The sequence below is a fragment of the Corylus avellana genome, chromosome ca1 (genome assembly GCF_901000735.1).
Source record: "Corylus avellana chromosome ca1, CavTom2PMs-1.0".
Taxonomy (NCBI): Eukaryota; Viridiplantae; Streptophyta; class Magnoliopsida; order Fagales; family Betulaceae; genus Corylus; species Corylus avellana.
Window position 1 is genome coordinate 9,419,413 of NC_081541.1, and position 26,183 is coordinate 9,445,595.

The window sequence follows — 26,183 nt, forward strand, 5'->3', positions numbered from 1 at the left end:
ATCAAGAAGAATTGGGAAGTGATCCGAACAAAGGCGCGGCAGCCGCTTCTGCATAACCCCCGGAAACCGGGCTTCCAACTCTGGAGACACAAGAAAGTGATCTATCCTTGACCACATGGGAGGATCATGAGAAATCGACCAAGTGAAGGAGCCCCCTACAAGAGGAAGATTCATCAGCCCTTGTTTAGAAATAAAATCTGAGAACTCCATCATAGCATAATCTAGGCGAGCTGTACCTGATCTTTCACTAGGGAATTGAGTTACAATGAAATCTCCCCCTAAGCACCACGGCAAGTTCCACAAACTTAGGACACCCGCCAACTCATCCCAAAGAAGCCTTCTATCCCTATCAGAGTTCGGACCATACACACCTGCAAAAGCCCAAACCGAGTGATCCACCATATTCCTAAAAGTCACAGCCAAAGTGTAAGCCCCTACACATTCTTCTACCTTTTCCACCACCCTATTATCCCACATGATCAGGATACCCCCCGAGGCCCCATTAGAATCCAAACAACACCAGTCCACATGACTCCGACCCCATAAACTGCGCACAATGTTGCGAGACATACCCTGGAGTTTGGTTTCTTGAAATCATACAATATCTGCCTTCCAATCTCTAAGCCAATTACTCACCCTCAATCGTTTATCCCTCTTGTTCAACTCTCTTACATTCCAAGAAATAATTCTTGGCTTCATAAAATTACTGCGGTTCCCCTCCCCTTCCTATTACCACGGCTAGAGCTTGAACCTCTAGCATCATAATTCACTGAGCACTCAAAATTCTTGACCTCCCTCTTACCCTTTGTACCGCTGCCCGAGTTGGCTACCATTGCATTGTTGCGGTGTTCCCCCTCTAGGAAAGTCAAAAGGGCCAGCAATTGCAGTTTATGACCCACAAACGATATCCCCACAATTGGATAATTCTCGTTTGCACATTGTACTACCCAATCTGAGTAACCCGACACACCCTTTGAAATAGGCGCATAAGAATTTAGAGGAGCATGCCTATCAACACTAAGGTCCCCTACCTCCTCTTCCTCCCTGCACCTTCGTCCCAACCTATCAAGATTACCAATAATCTGGACCTCATTACCTGTCTCAACCAAATTAGAGGACCCATGACAAATGCTAGTGAAATCACAATCAAGAGGGGAGCACACTACAGGCAAGCCAACCGTAGCTGAAGACCCCAAATTACCCAGTCCCTCACTAACCTTTACTCTGTCCTGGTTTATCTCTCCAGTAGACCAAGCCACCAGCATGCTGTCCTCTGTCACCGGAGGTGACATCTCCATAGTCATCGTCGCACCTCCTCCCAACAGATTCTGAGGAGTTCCGGCAGACTGGATTGCTAGTATCGGCACACACAGAGATGCACCGGCCTCCTTTGTTGGGCCCATACCACCGGGAATCACTCTGACCTCCTCAATCACTTTCGCCGGCAACACACCGGCCTCTCTTGGAATGCCTAGAGCCGCTGGACTTCTCTACTAGCAATCTCTGAGGAATTCTGCTCGCCTCTTTTGGGCCCAGACCGCCGGAAGTCTCTTCGGCCTTCACACTCACCATCGCCGGTGTCCAGATCGCCGGTCTTGTTAAGCACAGATCACTGGTCTTCATATTGGCCAGCCCTCGCGAACCCAAGCAGAGTTGCCGAGGTCAGCCGTGGGTGCCCCTCCTGCCGAAGACGACGCCCTTGCCAGGCACGACCGCAAGGCCTTCGTGCCTTTCGATTTCTCCAGCAACAGAAATGAAAAAGAACTACCCCCTTTGACCCAGCACAACCTGGGCTACTGTCTTGGCCCACGCCCGGGCCCAAAACACCCTTAGGCTTAAATGACACCTTCTTAGCCTTAAACCCTCTCGTGGGCCTTGTACCTTTGCCCTCAACGCCTATCTTCTCCTTCCCTTTTTGGACTAATTCCTGCTGGACAATAGAGCAGAAATACTGGGGGTAGAATATGAAGCAAATAATACTAAACATATTCTGCAGAATTTTATAATTTGATCTCGGAGTAAAATGGATAACATGCTTTAGTGCAGATTGTAGTAAAATTTAATGCGTTGATATGACTTAGTAAATTTCCATGTATACTATTAAAAAGGCATTGGAAAATATTGAAAAAATAAAGTGTGGATTCTTTTTTTGGGTGTGGTTGTGGCCCCAAAAGAGGAAAAAGTACCTAGATGAACAATAGCTTTTGAGATATATGTTGCCTAGCTATAAAACCTCAGCACATCTGACACTTCCAATGAACATTGCCTGTAACCTTTATTTTTGTCTATAGGTTGTAGATATTAATACCTGATTTGACCAGGATTCCCATAACAGAGTATAACACTTCCCATCTCTATGATTTTCCTTTGATTTGATTTGATTTGGTATCATGACTTTGTTATTAATATTTTTATAGTTTCTAATCCCGCATATCACATTGTTGACAGGGTGCTTCCATACCTCAGTGTGAAAGTGGGACAAACCTCATCATACCCTTAACTGGGCCAATTAGTGCTGAAGATATGGCTGTTACTGGGGCAGGTGAACGCCTTCATGCTCAAGATACACCAAATATTTCATTACTGTATGATTTTGAAGAACTAGAGGGAGAATTGGACTTTCTTACTCGTGTAGTAGCACTCACGTTTTATCCTGCTGTGTCTGGAAAAAGCCCTATGACTCTTGGTGAGGTACAAAGCAATTTTAAGATATATTTTAGTTGATGTGTCATAATCCTTTCAGCCTAAGCTTTTTAATTTTTTTTTTTGGTTTTCACATACATAGTTAATTATAGCAGTATATTAGAGGTTGATGTGCTTTTTCTGAATAAAGCTTTTGTGCTAGTCAAATGGAAATTTGACGAACATGGAGGGTGGGGATGACAAACATGGCATTTTTTGATGTGCATATCTGTTGTTAATTGGATAATATCATTTGTTATAATATACTGTTAAAAGTTCCTTTGATTGGGTTTATAAGATTGACATTGTAGTCATTGAACAGTCTCGAGCTTAGGAAGGTGAAAAGTTTTGCTATGTGGTGTGCTGGTATGTCAAAATCACAATTTAGGCATGAAATGGAATTGGATGCGATACTGGTTTCATCTTGGGTTTCTCAGTGGGAGATAATCTGTCTGAGAGGATTACCATTTCTCATCTTTTATTTGCAGACGATACCCTGGTTTTCTGTGGGGCGAATTTTGATCAAATCCGCTCCATTAAAGCACTTCTTATTTGCTTTGAAGCCGTTTCTGGTTTAAAGGTGAATATGGCTAAATCAGCTTTGATCTCGGTAGGTGAGGTGGAAAATGTGGGAGAATTGGCTGGGATTTTGGGCTGTGGTTTAGCTTCTCTACCTTTGAAGTATTTGGGACTTCCCTTGGGCGCTTGTTTCAAGGCCAAAAACATTTGGGATGATACTTTGGAGAAGGTTGAGCGGATGTTGGCTAGTTGGAAAAGGTTGTATCTATCCAAGGGAGGAAGGGTCACTTTGATCAAGAGCACACTTTCCAATCTTCCTACTTATTTATTATCCCTCTTTCCTTTACCTGCTTCTGTGGCCAAGCGAATAGAGAAACTCCAACGTGATTTTCTTTGGGGTGGCTTAAACGAAGAATTCAAGTATTACTTGGTTAGTTGGGATAAGGTATACTCTCCCATCTATAAAGGTGGCTTAGGGATCAGGAAGTTAAGAGTTTTCAATCAAGCCTTATTAGGGAAGTGGCTATGGTGTTATGTGCACGAGAGAGAGGCTTGGTGGAGAATTGTGGTGGATGCCAAGTTTGGTTCTGCATGGGGTGGATGGCATTCTGTTGACAATCCTGGGCCTCATGGGGTGGGTCTTTGGAGGCATATTAGGAGAGGGTGGCGAGTGTTTTCTAAATATATTAAATTCGACCCAGGAGACGGATCTCAAATCAGATTTTGGGATGATGTTTGGTGCGGGGAAATGATTCTTAAGGAAGCTTATCCAGGCCTATATAACATAGCTAATGCAAAAGATGCATCCATTGCCGATAATTTGGAGTTTATGGGTGGAAATCGTCAATGGAATGTTAGCTTCCTTTGATCGATCCATGATTGGGAATTGGAAGTGCTAGCCTCGTTCTATACTACGTTATATTCTCACAAGTGGAGAAGGGGAGGGGTGGACAAAATTTGGTGGATCCCATCAAGAAAAGGGAAGTTCGATGTTAGATCATTCTACAACATCCTGATAAGTAAAGAAGCGAGTCCTTTTCCTTGGAAGAGCATATGGCGCACCAAGGTACCTTCGAGAGTGGTTTTTTTTACTTGGACGACGGTGTTAGGAAAGGTTCTCACAATTGATAATCTCAGAAAAAGGAATATTATCGTGATCAATAAATGTTGCTTGTGCAAAATTGATAGGGAGACTATTGATCATCTCTTCCTTCACTGTGAGATTGCTCGTTCCTTATGGCAGGCCATCTTCAGTCGTTTTGGGTTGTATTGGGTCATGCCTAGCAAGGTGGCAGGCTTGTTTGCTTGTTGGTAGGCGGGAGGTCACTTTAGGTGTGTTGTTGTTTGGAAAATGGTCCCTCTATGCATTATGTGGTGCCTTTGGTTAGAAAGGAACGAAAGATGCTTTGAGGATTCCGAGAGATCATTGGAGGAACTTACGGCCTTCTTTTTCCATACGCTTTACACTTGGACAGCTGCTTGGCTCGCTCCTATAGTAATTAGCTATCTTGATTTCCTTGTTCTTTTCTCTTCTTCTAGCTGGTCGTTTCCCTAGTATACCCCCTGTTTACTAGGGTTGCGCCCCTCTGCGCTTTTGATATATAAACATTATTTATCAAAAAAAGAAAGAAAAAAAAGAGTTATTAGGGTTAATAAGTCATTAGGGTTTGATGGTAGTTTGGTCATTGTGATATTTTCCTAATCCTGTATATTAGGATGTTTGTATTAGGTTAAGGACAAGCTGAATATATATATATCAAATAAATAAATAAAACAGAGGATGAAAAAGTAAACAAAAGAATCTTCTCTAATGAAGGTTATCAAACCATGCCAATTCATAGGTTTACTGTTTACATGGATCTACTAAAAAATAGAAAAAGATACATAACCAAATGTTAACATGGCATCCAATATATATATATATATTTTCAGGGTGGAGTTTACTATGATTGCTGCTGGTTAATATTTCTTTAGTACAGGTAGATTGTTTTGTTTTCTGTTTTCTGGTTAGCTGTTTCTCTTGTATTTATCTTGTATTCTTGGGTTGCGCCCTTGCGCTTTATAATGAAATTCAATTACTTATAAAATTTTTTTGTTACAGATAGAGATCCTTGGAGTTTCTCTTCCTTGGAAGGGTGTGTTTACTAATGAAGGCCATGGTAAAAGATTAATTGAACTTGCCAAAAACAGTCAGAAAGAAATCAACCCCTTTTTGTCCAGTTCAGATTCCAATCCATTTTTGGGCACTTCAACTAATGAAAATGTGCCACCGTTGGTGCAACAAAGTGCTTCTGCCAACCTCTGGGTTGACCTTTTGACTGGAGAGGGCACAGTTTCAGAACCCATTGTGCAACCAGTGAGGGGAAATGCTGTAGACAAGGGAAGTGACGTGCTTGATTTCTTGGACCAAGCTGTTGTTGAATTTCATGGTGCTGAAGATGATCATACACATTCTTCATCACAAGATTTACGACCTTCGGATAGTAGCTCCCAGCAGTACTTAACTTGTCTGGCGTCCCTTGCAGGGCCAAGTGTGGTACGTTGTTACCTGTTGCATGTTGCTTTGAGCCATCATATTATTCCTTGTTTAAGACCCATCATAGAGTTTAACATCAAGTTGTTCTTTAGCACCCTTTGTTCATAAATATATTATTTGTCTTATTGCTAAGTTTGATGCTTTCATATCCTGGCTCATTTCTGCCTATTAGTTCTTTTTTTTTTTCATAATTAATTGCTTGGTCTGCTTCAGTCTAACGTATTTGGTAGTTCCTCCCAGTTTCTCAGCTTTGTATTTTCATAAAAGCAGACACACTTCTTGCTATTACCCACCTTATCTTGAGGGCATTGCTGGCGACTAAAATCTGTTACAAATCTGCATAAGCCTTCATCTTACGGAAAAAAAAAAACCTTACCCAATGTTGCTACACATGACGAAATCTTCTCAAGTTTCTGCTCTTTTGCATTTCAATATTATGCTTCTGACATAGAATTCAGATTTTTAATATATGAGGTCTTTGACTAGTTTAATGGATGATGTTGATTGTGGAGTTTGTTGATTTTGATAAACTTAACTCAATTAAACTCAATCTCAATCCTAAATAAACTGGACTTGGTTCTATGAATTCCTAATAAACTAATTGGGGTAAGCCATAAGCATATCTTTTCAAAATTATAATCTATTTAAGGTTATACTTTCCGGTACTTCTCTATCTAGTATATACCTCACTGCCTTATAGGCCTTTCTTTAGTCCTTTTCACTTTCTACTTGAATTATATATATTTTTCTCACTAGTTCGGTATAGGTCGTCATTGTGCATGACAAGACCATCTTAGTTGTCTTTCCCTTATCTTTTTTATTTTTATTTTTTGGTAAGTAATAAATTAATCTCATAAAAAGCGTAAGACGCCCCTAAGTACACTAGGAGTATATAAAAGGAACCACCTAATTAGCAGGAGCAAAATGAACAAGGAAATCACTAAAACTAATCAATAGAGGAGACACATACGCAACCGTCTATAAATTCAAAGTTTCATAGAGCAAAGATAAAATTTTCCCCAACGTCCTCTCTCTGTCCTCAAAGTACCTATCATTTCCTTCCTTCCATATACACTAGAAGAGGCATGTAGACTCCGTTTACCACACTGCAGCACTCCTAGGCCTGTGGAAGGACCACCAACAATTAAGCAGATCAACAACACTACTAGGCATACCTCAGGACAACTCAAAACGAGTAAAACAGGCACTCCAAATGGCGGAAGCCACATCACAATAGAGAAGAAGGTGATCCACCGACTCCCTAATCCTCTTGCACATGTAACATCTATCCATCACGATGATGTGCCACCTTCTGAGAACCCAAAACGAGTAAAAGAGGCACTCCAAATGGCAGAAGCCACATCATGATAGAGAAGAAGGTGATCCACTGACTCCCTAATCCTCTTGCGCATGTAACATTTATCTATAACGATGATGTGCCGCCTCCTACGACTATCCAAGATGTCTCTCCCTTATCTTTTTCTCAAGAAGGACCCACCTCCTTGTTATATTTTTCACGATTTCCCATCTATCCAACTCGACGTTATCATTTTAGCCACCCACATGTTGTGTACGTTCTTTCGTAATGGTCCGACATTTTTTTCCGTAACTAGTTGAAATTTTATTAAAAAAGCTCAAAGGCATAACCCTAAGTACATAAGAAGTATATAAGAGATACATCTAGCCAGAACAAGAAAGAATATTTGTCCTTGTACTAGTCCTATAAAAGTTTCGTTCAAATTAATGGGTATTATACGCTTACACAATACCATGGATATCCTTCTTTACTTTATCCACCATGCTATAATTCTATGAAAAACAGCATTCTTGAAAATATTGGGGTTTTGGAGTAAAAGAGGAAAGAGTTTGGGAAGAAAATTTGTGTGTAGGAAATCTCTACCCACCTGTCACTATTGCTACAATAGATTGGTATACGCTCACTGTGTATACTTATTACAATCATGCCACTTACAATTCGTGTTCTCTTTATTTTATTGAGAATTATCTAAGATATCAAAAATACATAGATTTAACTAATTTATTGTTGGCTTAACATCATTCTCAATCTTAATCTCATGTTGTTGTTAAACTACCACTCCATTCTCTGGGCATGGTACTTGCTATCTTAAAAACTTAAGATACTGAGCATGATATGGATGGAATAAAATGACAATGCTTTTGCATGTAAAGTCGAATTTTTCTTTGCCTAACATTGTTGTCATGAATTCTGAATTATTTCCTAAAAGTATTAAACAGTTGACATTTGAAGTGTGGTTACTTGGGGACAGATTTTTCTAGGGGTTTTAAGTAGTGGACTAGGCTGTGTCTGCATGCTTCCTCCATCTGGTTGAGGTGAATACCAATTGTTAAAATTGAACCCTTTGGTTTTTATAAGTTGCCCCTTATATGTGATATGCTTGTATTTATTGTTGATGTGCGTATCAAAAGAGCACATATGTGTTGTTGATGTTTTCTTTTGTGGCATATATCACAAACAAATATCAGATCGCATTATTAAAAAAAACAAAAACTTCAAAAAGTTAGAATTGATTGCAACAGCACAAGGTTGAAGCTATTGTGATAAATTCACAACTTAACAATGCCCTAAATACCATCTACTTTAGGTTAGCTATGCTGGTTGCTTTCTCCTCGAAGCTCTATTTTAGGCCACTTCCTTTGCTGAATCATGAGGAAATATGGCTTTCTCTCCTCAGTTCCACTTATATCATGCATAGACTATGATTGCTGAACACCTTAAAAATGTAAAACACCAAAAAAGAAGATGTCAGTCTTAGTGTTTATAGTTCCTAATTTAGATTTATCTGTGATTATTACACTTTTTCTTAGCGGCAGTCTCAAAGCAGTTGGGCATCAAAAGTTGGGCTCTAAGAATTTCCATATAGTTTCTTGAGCCAGGAGGTACAAGCGCAATGCATTGCTTTTAACGATAAAAGGAATGCACAGTAACATTATTTTAGGTCAGCTTATTCCAGGTTCTCAGTGGCATCATTGCTTGCAGGTTTTAGGCCTCATTTGCATCTTATGTAACTAGTAGAATTATGTAAAACTATGCCCATTCTAATGAGGATCTTGTCACATGATATTCAACTTAGTATGTCAGCTAGTATTTTTAGTATTTATGCATGTATTAGATGAGTTATTTGTTAGAATAGTATGCATATTGTTTAAGAATAATAAAGCTTAATAGTTAATGGATTTCATTTATTAAATGTAAAACATGATAGGGTATAAATTGACCTATATGACTATGCAATATTACAGGAAAGGAAACTAGACTTCACGGAAGCTATGAAACTTGAAATTGAACGCCTCAGGCTGAATCTTTCTGCTGCTGAAAGGAATAGAGCTTTATTATCATTTGGAATTGACCATGCTACTCTAAATCCAAATCTTTTGCTTGGTGAATCCCAAATGGGAAGATTATGCAGAGTTGCAAACAACCTTGCACTGCTTGGGCAAGTTTCCCTTGAAGATAAAATTACTGCTGCTATTGGTCTTGACACTAATGATGATAATGTGATAGATTTCTGGAATATTGCTGGAATAGGAGAGAGTTGTTCTGGTGGCATATGTGAAGTGCGTGCTGAAACCAAAAGACCAATACGTACATCCCCTATGGTGTCAGTTGCTGTAGGTCCACAATCTGTCTTGTTGTGCTCTCAATGTGAAAGAAAGGTTTGTAAGGTTTGTTGTGCTGGGAGAGGGGCTCTTCTGCTTCCTGGCTATAACTCAAGGGAGGTTTCAAACTACAATGGTCTATCAAGCCAGAGTGGATCAAACCATGGCGGCCAAGATGATGTCTCTTCGAATCGTTCAGTAGCACTAGATGGTGTTATTTGCAAACAATGCTGCCAGGACATTGTGCTTGATGCTTTGATCTTGGACTATGTCAGGGTCTTGATTAGTTTGCGAAGAAGTGCCCGTGCAGATAGTGCTGCTCATAAAGCTTTGAACCAGGTGGTAGGATCATCCTTAAGGGATTATCTTTCCGAAAGGAATCAGCCTTCTGATTGCCAGCGAGCTGTCAAAGTCCTAAGACATTTTCTTAACGGAGAGGAATCGCTGGCTGAATTTCCATATGCTTGCTTTTTACACTCGGTACTGTCTTTTTTCAATTGTATTATAAGAGTTACTAGTTGCTGTGTGTCCTCATTAGTAATTGCTTTGTGCTAATATTGATCTTTCTCGGCATTCATTTTATCAAGTTTAAAGGTCTTTTTTCAAGCTGTAGTCTGTTTACATCTTCTCCATTATTGCCTTCTCCAACCACGTGGTAAAGCTCACGTTGTTTCTTTATTAATTTTAATGGATTCCATATATTAGTTGGTTTATTGTCTTGATAAAATATTTTCCCTAGATGATATTTTCTGGTTTTAGGTTTGCTTAATTATTTATGAAACAGAAGGATGTAGGATTGTTTGAGCAAAGAGACTAAGGGACACTTCTATGACTTCTTCTACTAAGTAATTTGAAAGTTCCTACTAGTTCTATCTGACTAGCTAGGTTGAAAAAAATTGGAACTCATGAGAAGAACGTGTCAAAGTAGAGGCCAAATTGGAATATAGTTTAAGATAGAATATAAATGCCATCTTGCTTCTTCCCCTATGCATGATCATAGTATGTTCAGGTAAAAGAGTTAGAAACATTTAGCTTTGGGCAGTCCAACATTTAGGCTTGCCATTTGGCAATTTACAGTCATAATCCTTTTGGTTTATTTTACTTCATGTCTTATTTTTGGATTTAAGGAGCATTAAACAAGTCCTTATTCGTGTTAGACAATTGACATTGTGTCATTAGGATACAATGTATTATACAAAATTTAGTGACTGCTTACTATCCTGATCTGGGAAATGATGCACCATTATTTCCTCTCTCTCTCTCTCTCAACTCTCTAACACGAATAAGAACTTGTTTAATGCTCCTTAAATCCAAAAATAAGACATGAAGTAAAATAAACCAAAATTGTGTCATTAGGATACAATGTATTATACAAAATTTAGTGACTGCTTACTATCCTGATCTGGGAAATGCTGCACCATTGTTTTCCTCTCTCTCTCTCTCTCGGATTGAATGCAAATACCAATCCGATATAATTAACCATACAATTAAAGTCTTGTCAGTCGGAGTTTCTTTCTGCATTACTTTCAATTATCCGAATATTCCTTAGGAAGCTGAAAGAATATCTTTGAGTAGAAGCTGTAAGCATTGTTGTGTTATCTGTTTACTACAGGATAATTATGGTACATATTAACAGAAAAAAAATAAAAAAAAATTTGTGCTACGGTGTATATAGTGTTTCGTTATTTTTTTTCTTTTTAATTATTTCTTGATGCTGAACATAGTATATCTAATTGTAGGTTGAAACAGCAACAGATTCAGCACCGTTTTTGTCATTGCTTGCTCCATTAAATTCTGGATCGCAGCATTCATATTGGAAAGCTCCCTCTAAAACAACCTCTGTTGAATTTGTTGTTGTTCTCGGTACCCTTTCTGATGTCAGTGGCGTAATCTTGCTTGTTAGTCCATGTGGTTATTCAGCGGCTGATGCTCCCACGGTGAGTGCACTGAATTTATGTATGGGTAAAGTATTTATGTAATTGATTGATGTGATTCTATGCACTCAACAATAAGTCTTTTTTTTTTTTTGATAAATTCACTCGACAAGAAGTCTAGAAGAACATTAAATTGGTGTATAATTTCAAAATTGCAGGCTACTCTCCTGTCACAGATATTGAACTTGAGAATAACCTCTTCTTTTTTTTAATTTGGTTAAATGATTAATGATATTAAGCTTGAGGGTCAAGAATAGGATTGACAAGAGAGAGGCTCAGTACATCTTTGGGCTTAACAACCCATTAATATATGTAGAAACAAATACAATATTCTGGAATATGGACACCTCACAGGGACACCACATAGGGGCACACCTCATAGTGACACCACATAATAACAACTCATAGGGACAACTCATGGAACACCTGGTCCTTTCCATTTTTATTATATTACCCTCATTCTGTAACACTCCCCCTTAAGGTAGATTATATACAAAGGAACTATAATGATTACGACAAAGACATTTTAAACACATCAACAAGTTGGTCTTTTTTTTTTTTATAAGTAATGTTTATATCAAAAGCGCAGAGAGGCGCAACCCAAGTACACAGGGAGTATACAAGAGAAAACGTCTAACAAGGAGAAGAGAAAAGAACAAGAAAATCAAGATAGCTAATCACTAAAGGGACAAGCCAAGCTACAGTCCAAGTGAAAAGCGTGTAGAAAAAGAAAGCTGTGAGTTCCTTCAAAGATCTCTCTGAGTCCTCAAAGCACCTCACACTCCTTTCTAACCATAAACACCACACTAGGCATAGGGGAACCATCTTCCACACAACATTAACAAGTTGGTCTTTAGGCCCAAAAACCACCAAACCACTGAATTGGCTGAAAAACGAACTGAACTGGCTGAAATGCCACTAAACCAGCCAAAAATGAACTGAACTGGCAGGAAAAGCACCGGACCGGTCAAAAAAACTAACCAAAAAACCATCAAAACCGGCTACAACAACATTGAATTGACCAAAATATCACCAAACCGGCCAAAAACACAACAAACTGACTGACAAACTGAACTGTACCAACCTAAAACTTGTCTGAACCGGCTAAATTGGCTTATATCGGCCAAAATAAGAACAAAACCAATAGAAACGGGTCAAAACTCACTGATAAACATTGAAATTGGTAGAATCTCGTCGGAAAACACCAACACCGGCTGAGTCACTAGAGTTTCTTTCGTAACACTGACACTGGTTGAACTTCAGCAGAGAACACCGAATCTGATTAAAACATGCGGAGAAAAACCAGAACCAGTCGAAACTCACTCGAAAACACCAAATCCAGTTGAAACACGCCAAAAATTTCCCTCATCAGCTGAAACTCACAGATAATCTCCAACACACAAAAATGGAAAATTGGCTAAGGGTCGTCGGGAACCAAGATATCGACCAGCTTGACTCAAATCCAAATTGATCCGGTTTGGATATGGACCTAGGCTTCTATTTTTTTTAAAAAAAATCGATGATTGGGTCTGGGCTTGATTCAAGTGAAGAAGGTTTGGATCAGGCTGATTCCATATTGGCCTTGGATTTGGCTCAAAAATAAGTGGAAAAAGGTTATTCTAGAATAAGGGATCAATCTAAACTGAGTTTATCCTTATCCCAGATGGGGATAACATACACCCACAACCAAAAACCAATTCTTTTCATTCAAACACGCCGAAGATTCGCTGTTGGCAACCAGATGATGCTGACAATCACTGCAAAAACAATAACAGACACCACCAAGGACTACAATAAACCACAAGCACCAAAACATCAAGCAAAACACAATCAATGACAACCCCCGACTACCAGAACTACCAACAGTTACAATCATGAGAGAAATAACCAACCACCTTTACATACATGGCCAACAACCACTATAACACATAAATGACCAATCAGAAGCAACCGAAAACCACTGCAATGTGGGACAAATTTCCAACCACCACACATAGCCACTAACGCCTTTGATGACCAACAATGACCACCACATTGATGAGGTGGATGGCAACGACATCTCAACTTTTACAACGATGATGCCGCCATCGACCTCCTTACTGTTGCAAAAGGGTGGAAAGAAAACAAAGAAGAAAAAGGAAAATAGGGGGAACTAGACCTTTTTTTTTAAAAAAAAAAAATCATGTCAAGAATAAGTTTCACAAAAGAGACTCAATAAATCTCTGATTTTTTTTTATAAGTAATGTATATATCAAAAGTGCAGAGGGGCGCGTACACAGGGAATATACAGGAGAACGCCTAGAAAGCAAGAGAAAAGAAAACAAGGAAATCAGAAAAGCTAATAATTAAAGGAGCTAAATAAGTAGCTGTCTAAGCAAAGAGGGGAAAAAAGAAAAAGTACTTGAGCTCCTCTAAGGTCCTCTCTAGATTCTCGAAACTCCTATCATTTCTTTCCCTCTATAGACACCACATGATGCATAGGGGCACCATCTTCCAAATGACCACACTTCGAGAGTTACCACTTGACCACTAACATGCGAACAAATCCTTCACACTGTTAAACATAACCTAGGAAAGACCAAAGCGACTAAAGATAGCGTTCTATAATGAACAAGCGACCTCACAAATTCACAATCGAGAAGAAGATGATCGCCAGATTCTCCATTGAGCTTGCATAGACAACACCGATTAACCACGATAAGTTGTCTTTTCCTGAGATTGTTCATAGTAAAAATTTTCCCCAAAGCCGCCGACCAAGCAAAGAATGCTACTTTTGAGAGAGCCTTGGTCCACCAAATATTCTACCAAGAAAAAGAGGGATTGGGATCGGTCTTTCCTGATCCTCACAGTTACATTGATATATATAGGAACAAGTACAACATTCAGGAATATGGACACCTTATGGGAACACCACATAGGGATACCTCATAGAGACACCTCATAGAAACATCTCATTGGGACACCACAAAATGATACAACTTGTGGGGACACATTATAGGGGCAACTGGTCCTTTCCCCTTTTATTAGAATATTACCCTCATTCTCTAACAGGAAGTCAAGGACAATGGCCAGTCGATTTAACAACATACATATTATAGTTAATGGTTGTATAGTAGATATAGCTATGTAAGCCAGAAATCTGGTTCATTTAACTGATCTCTTTTGGAGAAATGGTTGTGGTGTTATGCTACGGAAAGGGAGGCTTTGTAGAGGTTGATGGTGGAAACTAAATATGATAGCATGGGAGATTGGTGCTCTAAGGAGGTAGTGGGGCCCTTTGGAATGGGAGTGTGGAAATATATTAGGAGGAGGTGGGGAGTCTTTCTAGATTTGTTAGATATGAGGTGAGCGATGGATCAAAGATCAAACTTTTCCAGAATTGTTTAGTAGCACAATTTGAAGAGGTGTGGGTGGCAGATCATGCGTATTTTTCTAATAGAAATCTTTAGTGGAATATATCACTTACCATACCAGTGTAGAATGGGGAGGTGGATTTGATAACTTCTTTGATCTTTTGTACTTATCGAGCTTAGACAAGGCAGAGAGGAAGTAAAATCATTTTATCATGCATTGTCCATTTCAGTAGGCTCCCCATTTTCTTGGAAGAGTACTTGGAGAGGTAAGGTTCCTTCAAGAGTGACTCTTTTTGTGTGGATGGAGGCTCTAGAGAGGATCTTAACTTTGAATAACTTGAGAAGAGGAGAGTTATAGTGGTATGCTAGTGTTTCTACGTGTAAGAGGAATGGGGAGCCCATTGATCATCTTCTTCTTCATTGTGAAGTGGCAAGAGAGTTATGAGTGCGCTATTCCGTCTTTTTGGTGTAGAATGGATTATGCCTAGAAAGGTAATAGAGTTGTTGGATAGTTGGAGAGGTTAGGTGGGAGGTGTAACATATTATAAGTTTGGAAGATCGTTGTGCTTAATGTGGTGCATTTAGAGAAAGCAAAATACATGGAGCTTTGAAGATTGTGAGATTTCGGTGGTAGAACTAAAATCCATTATGTTCAAATTCCTTTATGTATGGATGGCGGTGTCTAATAGTCATAATTTTTCTAGTAGCAAGGGATGAACAAAAATCTAAAGCCTTGATTCAAAATTATCTTGATATACCCCCATGAGGATCTGTTTAGGCGGTGTATAATAGTCATAATGGGGGTAAATCAAGATAATTATGATTTCACCACTTCCAATATCAAGGATTAAATCAGATATTGATTCTTAAAAGGCATGCATGCATGCTAGAGATCATGCCACATTCATGACCTATACTGGGTAAAAGAATGTATAATACTTGTAGGTCATACCCAGTTGAACCAATATAGGTCATGAACGTGGCATCATCTCTAGCATGTATGCATGCCTTTTAAGAATCAATATCTGATTTAAAGTTTTTTTTTGTCAGTTTTTGAACTTGAATGCGCACTTGGGTCAAACCTCATAGATGTCCTCTAGGGAGGATACGAGGATAGAATGGGAGTGATAAATTAAAAGGGAACAAATCAAATTGACAATTAGTATAGGTTTAATGTTGATGTGGAGCTAAATGTCATTTCAGTCATTCAAATTGGAATTGCATACAAGATATTGACCATAATCATTGATGTTTGTTGTATGTGGTGTAATTTTATGTACCTGTACATATAGATATAAATTGCAGTTATCATTGTGCCTGCAGTATGCTTGCATCCTTTTTGAAAACTCAGTCACTTGTAGGTGTGAGATTCTTTAGAGTAAATCATCTTTTACAAATTATGTGTTACATTACACTGGTTCTTGTAAATTTTACTTATTGTATGCTTTTCTTTGACTAGCTACCTCTTATTGTTAGTACAGGTACAGATTTATGCTAGCAATAAAATACACAAGGAAGAAAGGTCATGCATGGGAAAATGGGATGTCCAATCCTTGGTCATGTCTTCTTCAGAGTTTTATGGACCAGAAAAGTTGGGTACAGAGGATAAAGTACCTAGACACATTAAATTTGCCTTTAGGAATCCTATTCGGTGCCGCATCATTTGGATAACACTCCGTCTTCAGCGACCTGGTTCAGGTTCTGTTAGTTTTGAGAAAGACTTAAATCTTTTGTCTTTAGATGAAAACCCCTTCGCACAAGTAAATCGACGTGCCTCTTTTGGAGGGTCAGTTGAGAGTGACCCTTGTCTGCATGCCAAAAGGATTCTTGTAGTTGGAAGCTCGGTAAAAAAAGAGACGGGGCTTACATCAGCACAAGGCCCTGACCAGATGAATTTTAAAAGCTGGTTGGAGAGAGCTCCACAATCATATAGATTCAAGGTAAAACTAATGCTTCTGTGCTTTTTCCTCTCATTATTTCAGCTCATTATTGAATGAGAAATGATAGAATTCATTCATTGTGGATGAATCAATCATTGAATTTGTGTGTGGTCTACATGAGTCCACAAATCTAATGGCTAATCTATTGAATTTGTTGAGATGAGGAAAATAGGAGAAAAATATTGATGTGAATAATTTCTCTTATTGAACTATGTCGATATGCATTGCCACTGAAAATCCTCTTTTATGCTTCTAGGTTCCAATTGAGACTGAGAGCTTGATGGACAATGACCTTGTCTTGGAACAGTATCTATCTCCTGCTTCACCGTTGCTTGCTGGATTTCGCCTAGATGCTTTCACTGCGATAAAGCCTCGGGTTACCCATTCACCCTCTTCAGATATACATAGCAAGGAGACATCAATGACATTCTTGGAAGACAGATACGTCTCTCCAGCTGTGTTGTATATACAAGTGTCTTATCTCCAGGTATTTACTGCCTTGCTTTTTCAGGTTGCTGTTAGATTAGCCTGGCTAATCCTGTGTAGCTCATTTTCCATGCACAGTGGATGTGAACATGAAGTTCTACATTCCTCTTAATATGTTTTCTTTCATTGCTCATATATTAGCCACTTTCTTACACTTGGTCAGCCCTTGGTTTCTTTGACCAATGACTAGTTGTTCTTTCAGCATGCAATTTATTAAATCTTGACAAATACTTACAAGGACAATTCTTGGCCACCCTTCTTGCACTAGGCTACCTGAGAATGTGTTAATTGGAGACAACTGCTTTCTCTTTGTGGTGCCATAAAACCCATAAGTTTTCATCAATTGATTCTCTTCTCCCTCATACCCCAATTTGATATATGATCAATATGATAATTACAAGCAGCAGCCAAACAGCAATTCTTAATGATGAGGACTTCTACTGAAAAACAGGAGAGACAACTAAAAAGTTTGCTGATGTAGATTTTCTCAGGACAGTTGACTAGGAGTGTCTTTGGTTGCAATTTCAAAGTGAAACACAAGAAGTTTTCAGATGTGTCTCCCACAAAGCACTTCTCAGTTTTTGTTTTCAAAATAATTTTCTAAACACAAAACACTTTTTGTAAAACAAAAAACACTTTTAGAAACTCCCCCATCTTCATATAAGAATGTTTTAGAAACACATGTTCAGTTTTCAAAAAGAACTGAAAAACACATTTGAAAATGTAAAACAAAAAACACTTTTAGAAACTCCCCCATCTTCATATAAGAATGTTTTAGAAACACATGTTCAGTTTTCAAAAAGAACTGAAAAACACATTTGAAAACTCGATTTCAATCTTTCATGCACCAGCCTCTACTTAGGAAAAAACAGTGGAGGCTAACCTCCACAAGGTAGAGGCTGCCCTTTCACCCATATGGTAATTGAAGTCGAGCTAAAGTTCCAGTTGTTCCGACTATCGGCTACCTCTCTAACTACTGGAAGTGGAGGGGCATATTATAATCCTGTGATCAAAGTGGACATGGCGAGTGCTTGTTAAACCCACCTCACGACCATTGACAAGGGGGTGGCTTCAAGAGGAGAGTTGGTGGTTACAACCACCCCTAGCCACCCCAGGAGAAGACGGGGTGGCTGCGTGGTCATCCCATGTCTTCTCCTGGGGTGGACGCATGACTGCTCTCAAGAGCAACAATCACTCACAGTGTCTTCTTTGGAGGTGGCTGCGGCAGCTCGCAAGAGAAAATAGTGGGTGGCCGCTTGTCTTCTTGTAAGGTTGTCGCGTGGCTACCCTCAGGAGAAACACGGCCACCCAAGAGAAAACAAGGTTAGTTGCTCGGCCACCCCAGGAGAAGAGGGGTGGCCACATCTACCCCATAACCTTTCTCATCTCTCATGAACTTCAGCGTTGTGGCATCCAAATCTACCCATGTGGTCACCAAAAAACCGTTGCAGGGATTATAAATGTAGCTGCTTGTGGGGAGTGTAGTGTTCAAATGAGGTTCATGGGTCGTATGGGGTAGGGCTATGGAAGAATATCAGGAGGGGTTTGAGAGTTTTTTTAGTCACGGTAGAGTTGTTGGTGATGACTCCAAAATTAGATTTTGGCATGATGGTGATGGGGGGATTAGGCCCTCAAGGCACCTTATTTGAGATTGTTCAGTTTGGCCCATAGCAAGGATGCTTATGTGGCTTGTAACTTGGAGTTTTCTAGTGACTCTCATTAGTGGAATGTTAACTTTCTCAAAGCGGCTCATGGTTGGAAGGTAGATGTATTTACCTTGTTCTTCAATTTGTTGTATCCCTTTAGATTGAGACAGAGTAGTGAAGACAAGCTTTGTTGGGTACATTTCAAGAAAAGGGTTGTTTGATGTTAAGATCTTACTACAATATCCTTGCTCCCCATGATAACACTCCTTTCCCTTGGAGTATTTGGTAGAGTAAGGTTCCTTTGAGAGTAGTGCTATTTGCATGGTAGGCTGCCTTAGGGAAGGTACGTACTACTAATAATCCAAGAAAGCGGCATGTCATGATGGTTGATTGGTGTTTGTATGTGTAAGAATAGTGGAGAGTCTGTGGGCCAACTTTACTCCATTGTGAGATGACAAGTACTCTTTGGAACACCATCTTCAACTTTGAAGGGTTGGCTTGGGTTATGCCTGGACAAGTAATAGATCTTTTCGTCTGCTGGAAAGGGCAATTTTTGTAGGCTTGGGAATGCTGAAATGTGGAAGATGGTTTTATCTTGCCTCATGTGGTGTCTTTCAAGGGAGAGAAATGGTTGGAGTTTTAAAGACCGTGAACGGACGATGGAGGAAGTTTCAGACCTTTGGATATATGCCTTCGATTTAAATTTTCTACCTTTCATGTGTTTATTGATCTTTTTTCTTCTTCTTTGCTAGGTGTATTTCTTGTATACTTCATGTGTGTACTTAAGTTGCACCTTTTACGCTTTTTAATATCAAAACAAATAAAAAAAGAAGAAGAATCAAGCACAGTTCCATTTAGTTGATCAAGTATACTGAACTGGATGTTGGATAACTTCTACGATTGCTTTGACAATGAGTATGCTCGGACTGGATATTTAGCTCAAAAAATTGAAGCTTGTTTCTCTTACACTTATTTAATATGAGGGAAATAAGATGGTCTGCAATAGTTCCCATCCTGTTGTCACATCCGTCTCTTTTAACAACTTTATTACCAGTGGTATTGCCTCTCAATCACTTCTACTCTCCCGTTCTTGTCATCTGTGCTATCTTTAACTGTGTCATGCAGTTGTTTGGATTGTTGAAATGTGTTTCGGCTCTCATATCATTTTGCAACATAGCGAGAGAGTAGCTTGTGTTTGCCTTGTCAAAGTTATAGGGTAAATGGTGTTCTGTTTCTATCATTATAGTTATATGGATAAGGGTGTTTTTGTAATGATGAAAAGTAGTTCCCTGTAGAGCATATTAAGAGGACACCGGTGACATTTTTAAGGATGAAGCATTGTATAGGGTGATACATTCATCTATTTGGCAAGAGTGTTCTCATTTAAATCATTTTGAGAATCATACGAAATGCCTGTAGTCTTTGTACCATATGGAAATGGAATCACCACCCCTCATTTACAAGGGGTGGTGGGTAACCGCAGGGGTTGAATCCTGTTTGGGAATATGAGTTGTATTTACTTATAAAAAATCTTGGAAACAAGAAGGTTTAAGAATGGGTATGGCTTAGGAGACTCGAATGGGTGCAGAAAAAAAAAAGTTTGAGACTGATATAATCATTCATGATTAGCATTCTAGTCTCTTTGCTTTGTTTCTACATTCAAATAAGACCTAGCTTTGCAATCTGAAATCTTGTTTCTGTTCTGAAGAAAATAATCTAATTAAAGACCAAAGTATGTGAATTCCAATTTCAATGAGAGCTTATTTAGAATAATATATGTCACAGGAACCTCATGGCATGGTAACAATGGGGGAATTTCGACTGCCAGAGGCTAAGGCTGGAACAGTAATGTACTTCGATTTCCCTAGGCCAATATCAACCCGCAGGATTTCATTCAAACTTCTTGGAGATGTCGCAGCATTTGCTGATGATCCTACGGAACTAGACGATTCTGGATTTTGGCAATTGGCATCGGGCTTGTCCATGGCCAATAGGATTAAGTCGTATTACTATGGTGATCCTTATGAACTTGGGAAATGGGCTACTAGTCTTTCGGCAATTTGAGTCTTATTTTTGCACGTAAAATAGCGTCTGAGGATTGACTGGGAGGCTTGTCATCGTCCAATAGGGGGTTGGTTGTGGTTGTTATATTGTTTTTACTTTTCTTTGATGTGATATCAGCTTGTAGCATTATATTCATTGATGTAATAATATCAGTGTTGTGTACAATTGATTTGCTTCACTCTTTGGGATTAAGCTTGCAGCAATCTACTTTTTTATTTTTACCCGTAATTTTTCAGTACTGTACTTGAGCCAACCCAAACAGTCATTATTTTCAAGACTATATCATGCTGCGATTTATTTGTAATTTGCCTTATTGGAAGTAAATGACGTAAAGAAACATTATTTAGTAAACTGTTATACGTTTGTTACACGATTAAAATGGTGTGACAGTAAAAATTAATAAGAGCTTGTAAAAAGAAAATTTAAAGATTAATTTTCACTGATACATTATCCCAATCATATAACAATTGTATAACAATCTATTAACATACGACTTTGCCAATAGAATACAAATATAAACATTGAGTCTCTGTAGATAGCACAAGACCCTTCTTCTTCCTGGAAGAAACCAAGCCATGAAATCAACATAGAGTGCTGATCCTATATGGTGCATATATATGCCACATTGAAAACATTAAAATCCTTGGAGCAAAAGAGCTCAAATACCAACAATGCACTTTGATAGGATTCTAAGTTCCTTGATCCTCCTCTAATCTAACATCGAATGCGATTAAATGGTTGATACTATAAAGGGTGTTCAGCGTTTCAACACAGGTACCACCAAATATATAGATTCTGAAATCAATATTATAACTATGCAAATGTTTTCGAATATAAGTTTCCAATTTCCAATCAACATGTAGATCTATAGGGTATACACGAATAGATATTTCACAAGCAATGCATTTATCAAACTCAAAATGTATTCAACCGCCGAAACGTTCTGGAATGATTAATTTTTCATAGGAATATTGAATCGTTACAGGTAAACAATTTGCATGGGATAAGGGAATCATGAAACTTTGACCAATGTACCTTACCGCTCGTATTGTTTGTTGGCCATAATTCATGACCCCATTTATCATAGGGAACATATTGTAAATATCTATGAATCTGTTCCGGTATACATATTATACCTTCATTGAATGTAAAGAACACGAGAAAATGTATCGTATTGGTATTGTTTTCGTTCATGACGACTCATTGTTTGCAAGGCCGAAATCTGTCATTGCTTTATGCCTCTCCAAGCAAAAACATGCATCACCTAGAATATTAACGAAAGCTCTAGATTACATTAGTTAAAAAAATTTAATTGAAGTTGTCAACTATTCTAATTGGTGGCATTTTTTCTTTTTTGGCTTACAGTGTAACAAAACTTGGGAATCAAAAGATTAGTAGGATTGAGAGATAAATGAGGCACACCTCGTACTTGTAGGTACACCAAACAGTATATTAACTATAAATAGATTCCGTTTCCCTCCATGAGTACATAAGCAAAACACGCCAAGAAACAAGAATAGAACAAAAAAAAAAAGGCACTCACGCACAAAGGAAAAAGGACAAAAGAAGATGAAGAAAAAGAAAGAGCCAAAACAAAAAGAGTTGGGAAGGGGAGGGAATTAAGGGGGATTGAGATCACTAAAGGACGGATGAAACTAGGTGTATGGGTAGGGGCACTAGCCCCTCAAAAGTTTTAAAGTTTTCTAATGTTTACCCTTTAAAATTAATTTTTTGCCATTCAAAAAGTATTATTTTTAGTTGTCCCATGAAACTAAATTTCTAGTCCGATCCATGCTATGGAGATGGAAGAAAAAATGAATATTTCTACAAACTAAGGGCTCTATCAGATTTGGAGGAAAACTTGGTCAGATTGGAGGAAGTTCCTGCTGCCGCCAGACCACTAGCCCTTCCTCCGCCAAACGCCTAACAAAATTTGGATAGGATTACTAACAAGGTTCTTCTACAATCAACATTGTCAAGGCTGCGAATATCTCATTTGAGAGCATCCAAGAACATCTTCAAGCTCTCAAGTCTCAAATTTTGGATAGGATTACAAACAAGGTTCTTATTTAAAGATAAATAACATGATCAGACTAAAGGCAACAAATTTGCAGTTTGATCATGCAACCAATAACTGCCAAGAGATGGCGTTATATAGACTTGCTTGGTTGCTTTCTTGCTGTAAAACTGTAAAAGGAAGAATGAAAAACTCTTCTTTTATGAGTTACCGATGCGAAGATCAAAGCTTGAGAATCAAAAAATGGATCTTGAAGTTTCATGGAAACCTTGAGAAGCAAACTAAATATAGTACTGAACTATATACAGAGCAATGTGATGGGATCAGCATCACCAACCAAAATGAATCAGAAATATGCACAAGTAGTAGTAATAATCAACTTCATGCAATATCATTGAACAAAGAATATCTTTTATTTACCTTTCAAGCTGAGGAACAAGGAGAATTAAATTTCCGAATCCAAGAAAAAACCAGCCTCACTGTTTTTCATTTGCAAAAGTGAGGAGATTCAAGCCCAAACGACAGCTTAAATTGAAAACTTTACACTTAAATAAGTAAAAAAACCATCAAATTTTCAACAAATAAAATTGGCCAATTGAGTAGCAGTGCTTTGTTTCGACAAAGAAGTTTATTTACAGCAGAGTTCAGCAGATGTAGTAAGTCCACACCTTAGTGACAGGAGAATATTGTGCTCCTGAATGCATGAGCTGAGAACCACAATGGAAGCGTCGAGCCGTTCTTCACGGAGTACATTTCTTTCCACACTCGATTCTTCCGCTGATACACCAACACCTGCTTATGAGTTGCTAGGAAAACATATTCACCTGTCTGACTTATCGGGAAAATGCCCGGAACAAGTCCTCTGATACATCTAAGACTCACCCTATCAGCCAATTGCCATTCTTCCCTCTCATAGTCTTTCAATACCCAAATATTCATCCAAGCATCTGATATCTGCACCACGGACAGGCAACCATCTGATTCCAACAAATAAATCCTATTCCCAGCAGAACCATAGCTGACTTGCTCAGGCAATGGCATCTTCCTCCATATCTCACAATCCAAATCAAGCACAAGAATGCCAGACCAACTACCTGTCAACCAATGCAACGAGCCATTCACAAACACAACTTGATTCCGATTCATGTGCGTGAAATGATCATCTTGAAATGACACAAACTTTGTCCATTTGTTCAACTCCGAATCAAAAACCAAGCATATAAAAGTTCCATCCGACCTATGACCAAAAGAGCGGTGATAGCCCGCCAACACAACCTTAAATTTCTGACTCGAGGAATCGCATGCCAAACCAACCAGAATGGCCTCACCATCAGGGTAAAACCGAGTCACAGGCCTCTCTCTACTCCTAGGAAGCAACCTCAACTCCCTAGTCATTGGATTGCAGATATAGTAAACACCCTTATCAGGAATACTCGAGCAACACAGCAAGCCATTACACGAGGCTCTAACCTTAAATCTATCTTTCAAGAAATCCAAAGAAAATTCAGAAACACCCCTCAGATTATCAACACAAATCAAGCAAGATTTCGATTCTGATGCCTCTGAGACCTCAACCAATACCATAGGGTTCTTGACAGACAATTCATTATAGAGCTGGACAAAATACTTGTCCGAGGACAATCTGTTCCAAAGTTTACACACGGTTTTGCTTCTGAATAGGGACTTCACCGGCAATCTTGCAAGAATTTGAAGAACAACTTCGTCCGGGAAAAACCCATCCCCTTGTGAATTCATAATTAGCAAATTCCAAGAAGAAAAAAAGAAAAATTTGAGATACCCAGATGTGAAAATCGATAGAAAGGTCCAAGCTTTGCTTACCAGATGAAAATCCCGATACGGGTATTCGGCGAAAACTCATTTGATGCGTGTGAATCTGAGTGGGGCTTTTCACTTTTTGCCTTTTGAGTTCGTCATTTTCTTGACTCCGTTGGGCAGTTTTATTATAGTATTTTTCTTGACCAAGCCCCAAGAGGGCCTGAGACTTTGGGGTATAAACAAATTGGCTCTGGCTGCAGAGAGAGAAAGATCTGCAAAGTGTAAACAAAGGAGAGAATCTGATGGAAACTCGAGAGCCGGAGAGAGAATATGACGGTGAATGAAATTATTTGGACCAATTTGATTAACGGTTGTGATTTAACATAAGAGGCAATTTGGGCTTGTGGACCCTCACCAGATTGGCTAATGGGCTATTCGCGGTGATGATGGGGTCAGGCATAAACGAGTTGGATATCCAATGGACCAATGGCAATGAATATGGCATACTTAAGGGAAATGCCACATGCCATAGACGTGGCCTTCACCAATCAACTCATATATATATTTCCCTTTTCCCCCTCTCCCGCTTTGAATTAAAAAAAGAAAAAAAAAAAAAACTTATATATATATATATATATATATACACTTACATGTTAACCCTTGTTTAAAAGAAGAAGAAAAAAAAAAAAAGGAAAACTCAAATAGGAGTATAAGAGCGTTCCCAATAGGCTCTCTAAATACCAATTTTCAGTCAAATTTGGGCTAATTTACAAGAAAAACATGCTCCAACTAACTCTCTACTCTCCTCCCTATATTTAGTTTTGTCATAAACCTCCATACAAAGAGCCAAAATTCACTCCCTACTCATTTTTTTTATGTTATTTCCTCTCACTATCTTTTCACTTTAATGCAATACACTTCTTTTTCCAACTCTAGATCGTGTTACAATAGAGTAATATATAAAGATTTTGTTATATTTTAGTTACTTTTAAAGTTGCTCTTCAGATTTTAAAAAATAAAATTTTCTCCTCAAATTTAGTTTGTATTTGAAGAGCTCACTATCAGAACTACTTGTGAACATACTCGGGTTTGAATTGATTAAACTCAACTCAATTATTAAATAGGCCGTTCGTGAACATGAAATTATGCCCACTTATTAAACAATACAGACTCGTATAAACTTGACTCAATTTGGTTAATGTTTGTGAACAAGCTCATACAAAGCTCGACTCATATATATTTATTAATATGTACATATATATTAATACGTGAGGTAGTATATTATTTATCAAGTAAAAGTAGTAAATATATATTAAATATGTGAGCATAAATTAAGTAACAAATAGCAATAGTCAAGTCTCCAAGAGGTAGCCACGCCTTATAAAGCGGTAGTATCTAGTTCGAATCTCCCTCCCTCCTCTTGTGTGAACATGTCAAAAAAAAAATAGCAATAGTCAATATATATTAATTAACAATAATTAATTGGATATATATCGAATAATAAAAGTAAAAAAAAAAAAAAATGTTTGTTAATGTGTTTTAGGAGTACTTTTTGTTTTTAATTTGAAAAAAATGTGGTGAAGTGACATAA

The 26,183-nt window shown here is 38.4% G+C and overlaps 2 protein-coding genes across 6 annotated transcripts in view; one reads left to right on the top strand and one right to left on the bottom strand.

Moving 5' to 3' along the window:
- Positions 1-20,964, top strand: part of LOC132168114 (probable phosphoinositide phosphatase SAC9) — a 36,168-nt gene extending 15,204 nt beyond the window's left edge. For 3 of the 4 annotated variants that reach the window (XM_059579195.1, XM_059579196.1, XM_059579199.1), the window contains 7 exons: positions 2,449-2,691; positions 5,303-5,737; positions 9,020-9,856; positions 11,116-11,313; positions 16,145-16,603; positions 16,860-17,090; positions 20,521-20,964. In XM_059579195.1, coding sequence (XP_059435178.1) covers positions 2,449-2,691; positions 5,303-5,737; positions 9,020-9,856; positions 11,116-11,313; positions 16,145-16,603; positions 16,860-17,090; positions 20,521-20,799 — 2,682 coding nt within the window. In that variant the 3' untranslated portion in view covers positions 20,800-20,964. The remainder of the gene's footprint in view (positions 1-2,448; positions 2,692-5,302; positions 5,738-9,019; positions 9,857-11,115; positions 11,314-16,144; positions 16,604-16,859; positions 17,091-20,520) is intronic. The other variant, XM_059579197.1, reaches the window with a different exon arrangement.
- A 2,246-nt stretch (positions 20,965-23,210) lies between these two features.
- LOC132187977 (F-box protein At5g49610) lies at positions 23,211-24,921 on the bottom strand. Of its 2 annotated transcripts, none has more exons than XM_059602407.1 (2): positions 24,656-24,921; positions 23,211-24,534 (listed from the first exon to the last, which is right to left on the bottom strand). In XM_059602407.1, exons 1-2 carry the CDS (start codon positions 24,693-24,695, stop codon positions 23,486-23,488), a joined length of 1,089 nt encoding a protein of 362 aa, XP_059458390.1. In that variant the 5' UTR covers positions 24,696-24,921; the 3' UTR covers positions 23,211-23,485. The 2 variants fall into 2 exon arrangements, with proteins under 2 accessions (XP_059458390.1, XP_059458383.1); XM_059602400.1 differs by having other exon boundaries at positions 23,211-24,558.
- Between the last annotated feature and the right edge of the window lie 1,262 nt (positions 24,922-26,183).

Excerpts from the sequence above, each read along its gene's own strand:
- LOC132187977 (XM_059602400.1), bottom strand. The coding sequence starts at position 24,695 with ATGAGTTTTCGCCGAATACCCGTATCGGGATTTTCATCTG. Across the intron at positions 24,559-24,655 it reads CGTATCGGGATTTTCATCTG|GGGATGGGTTTTTCCCGGAC; the intron begins GTAAGCAAAGCT and ends TGAATTCACAAG.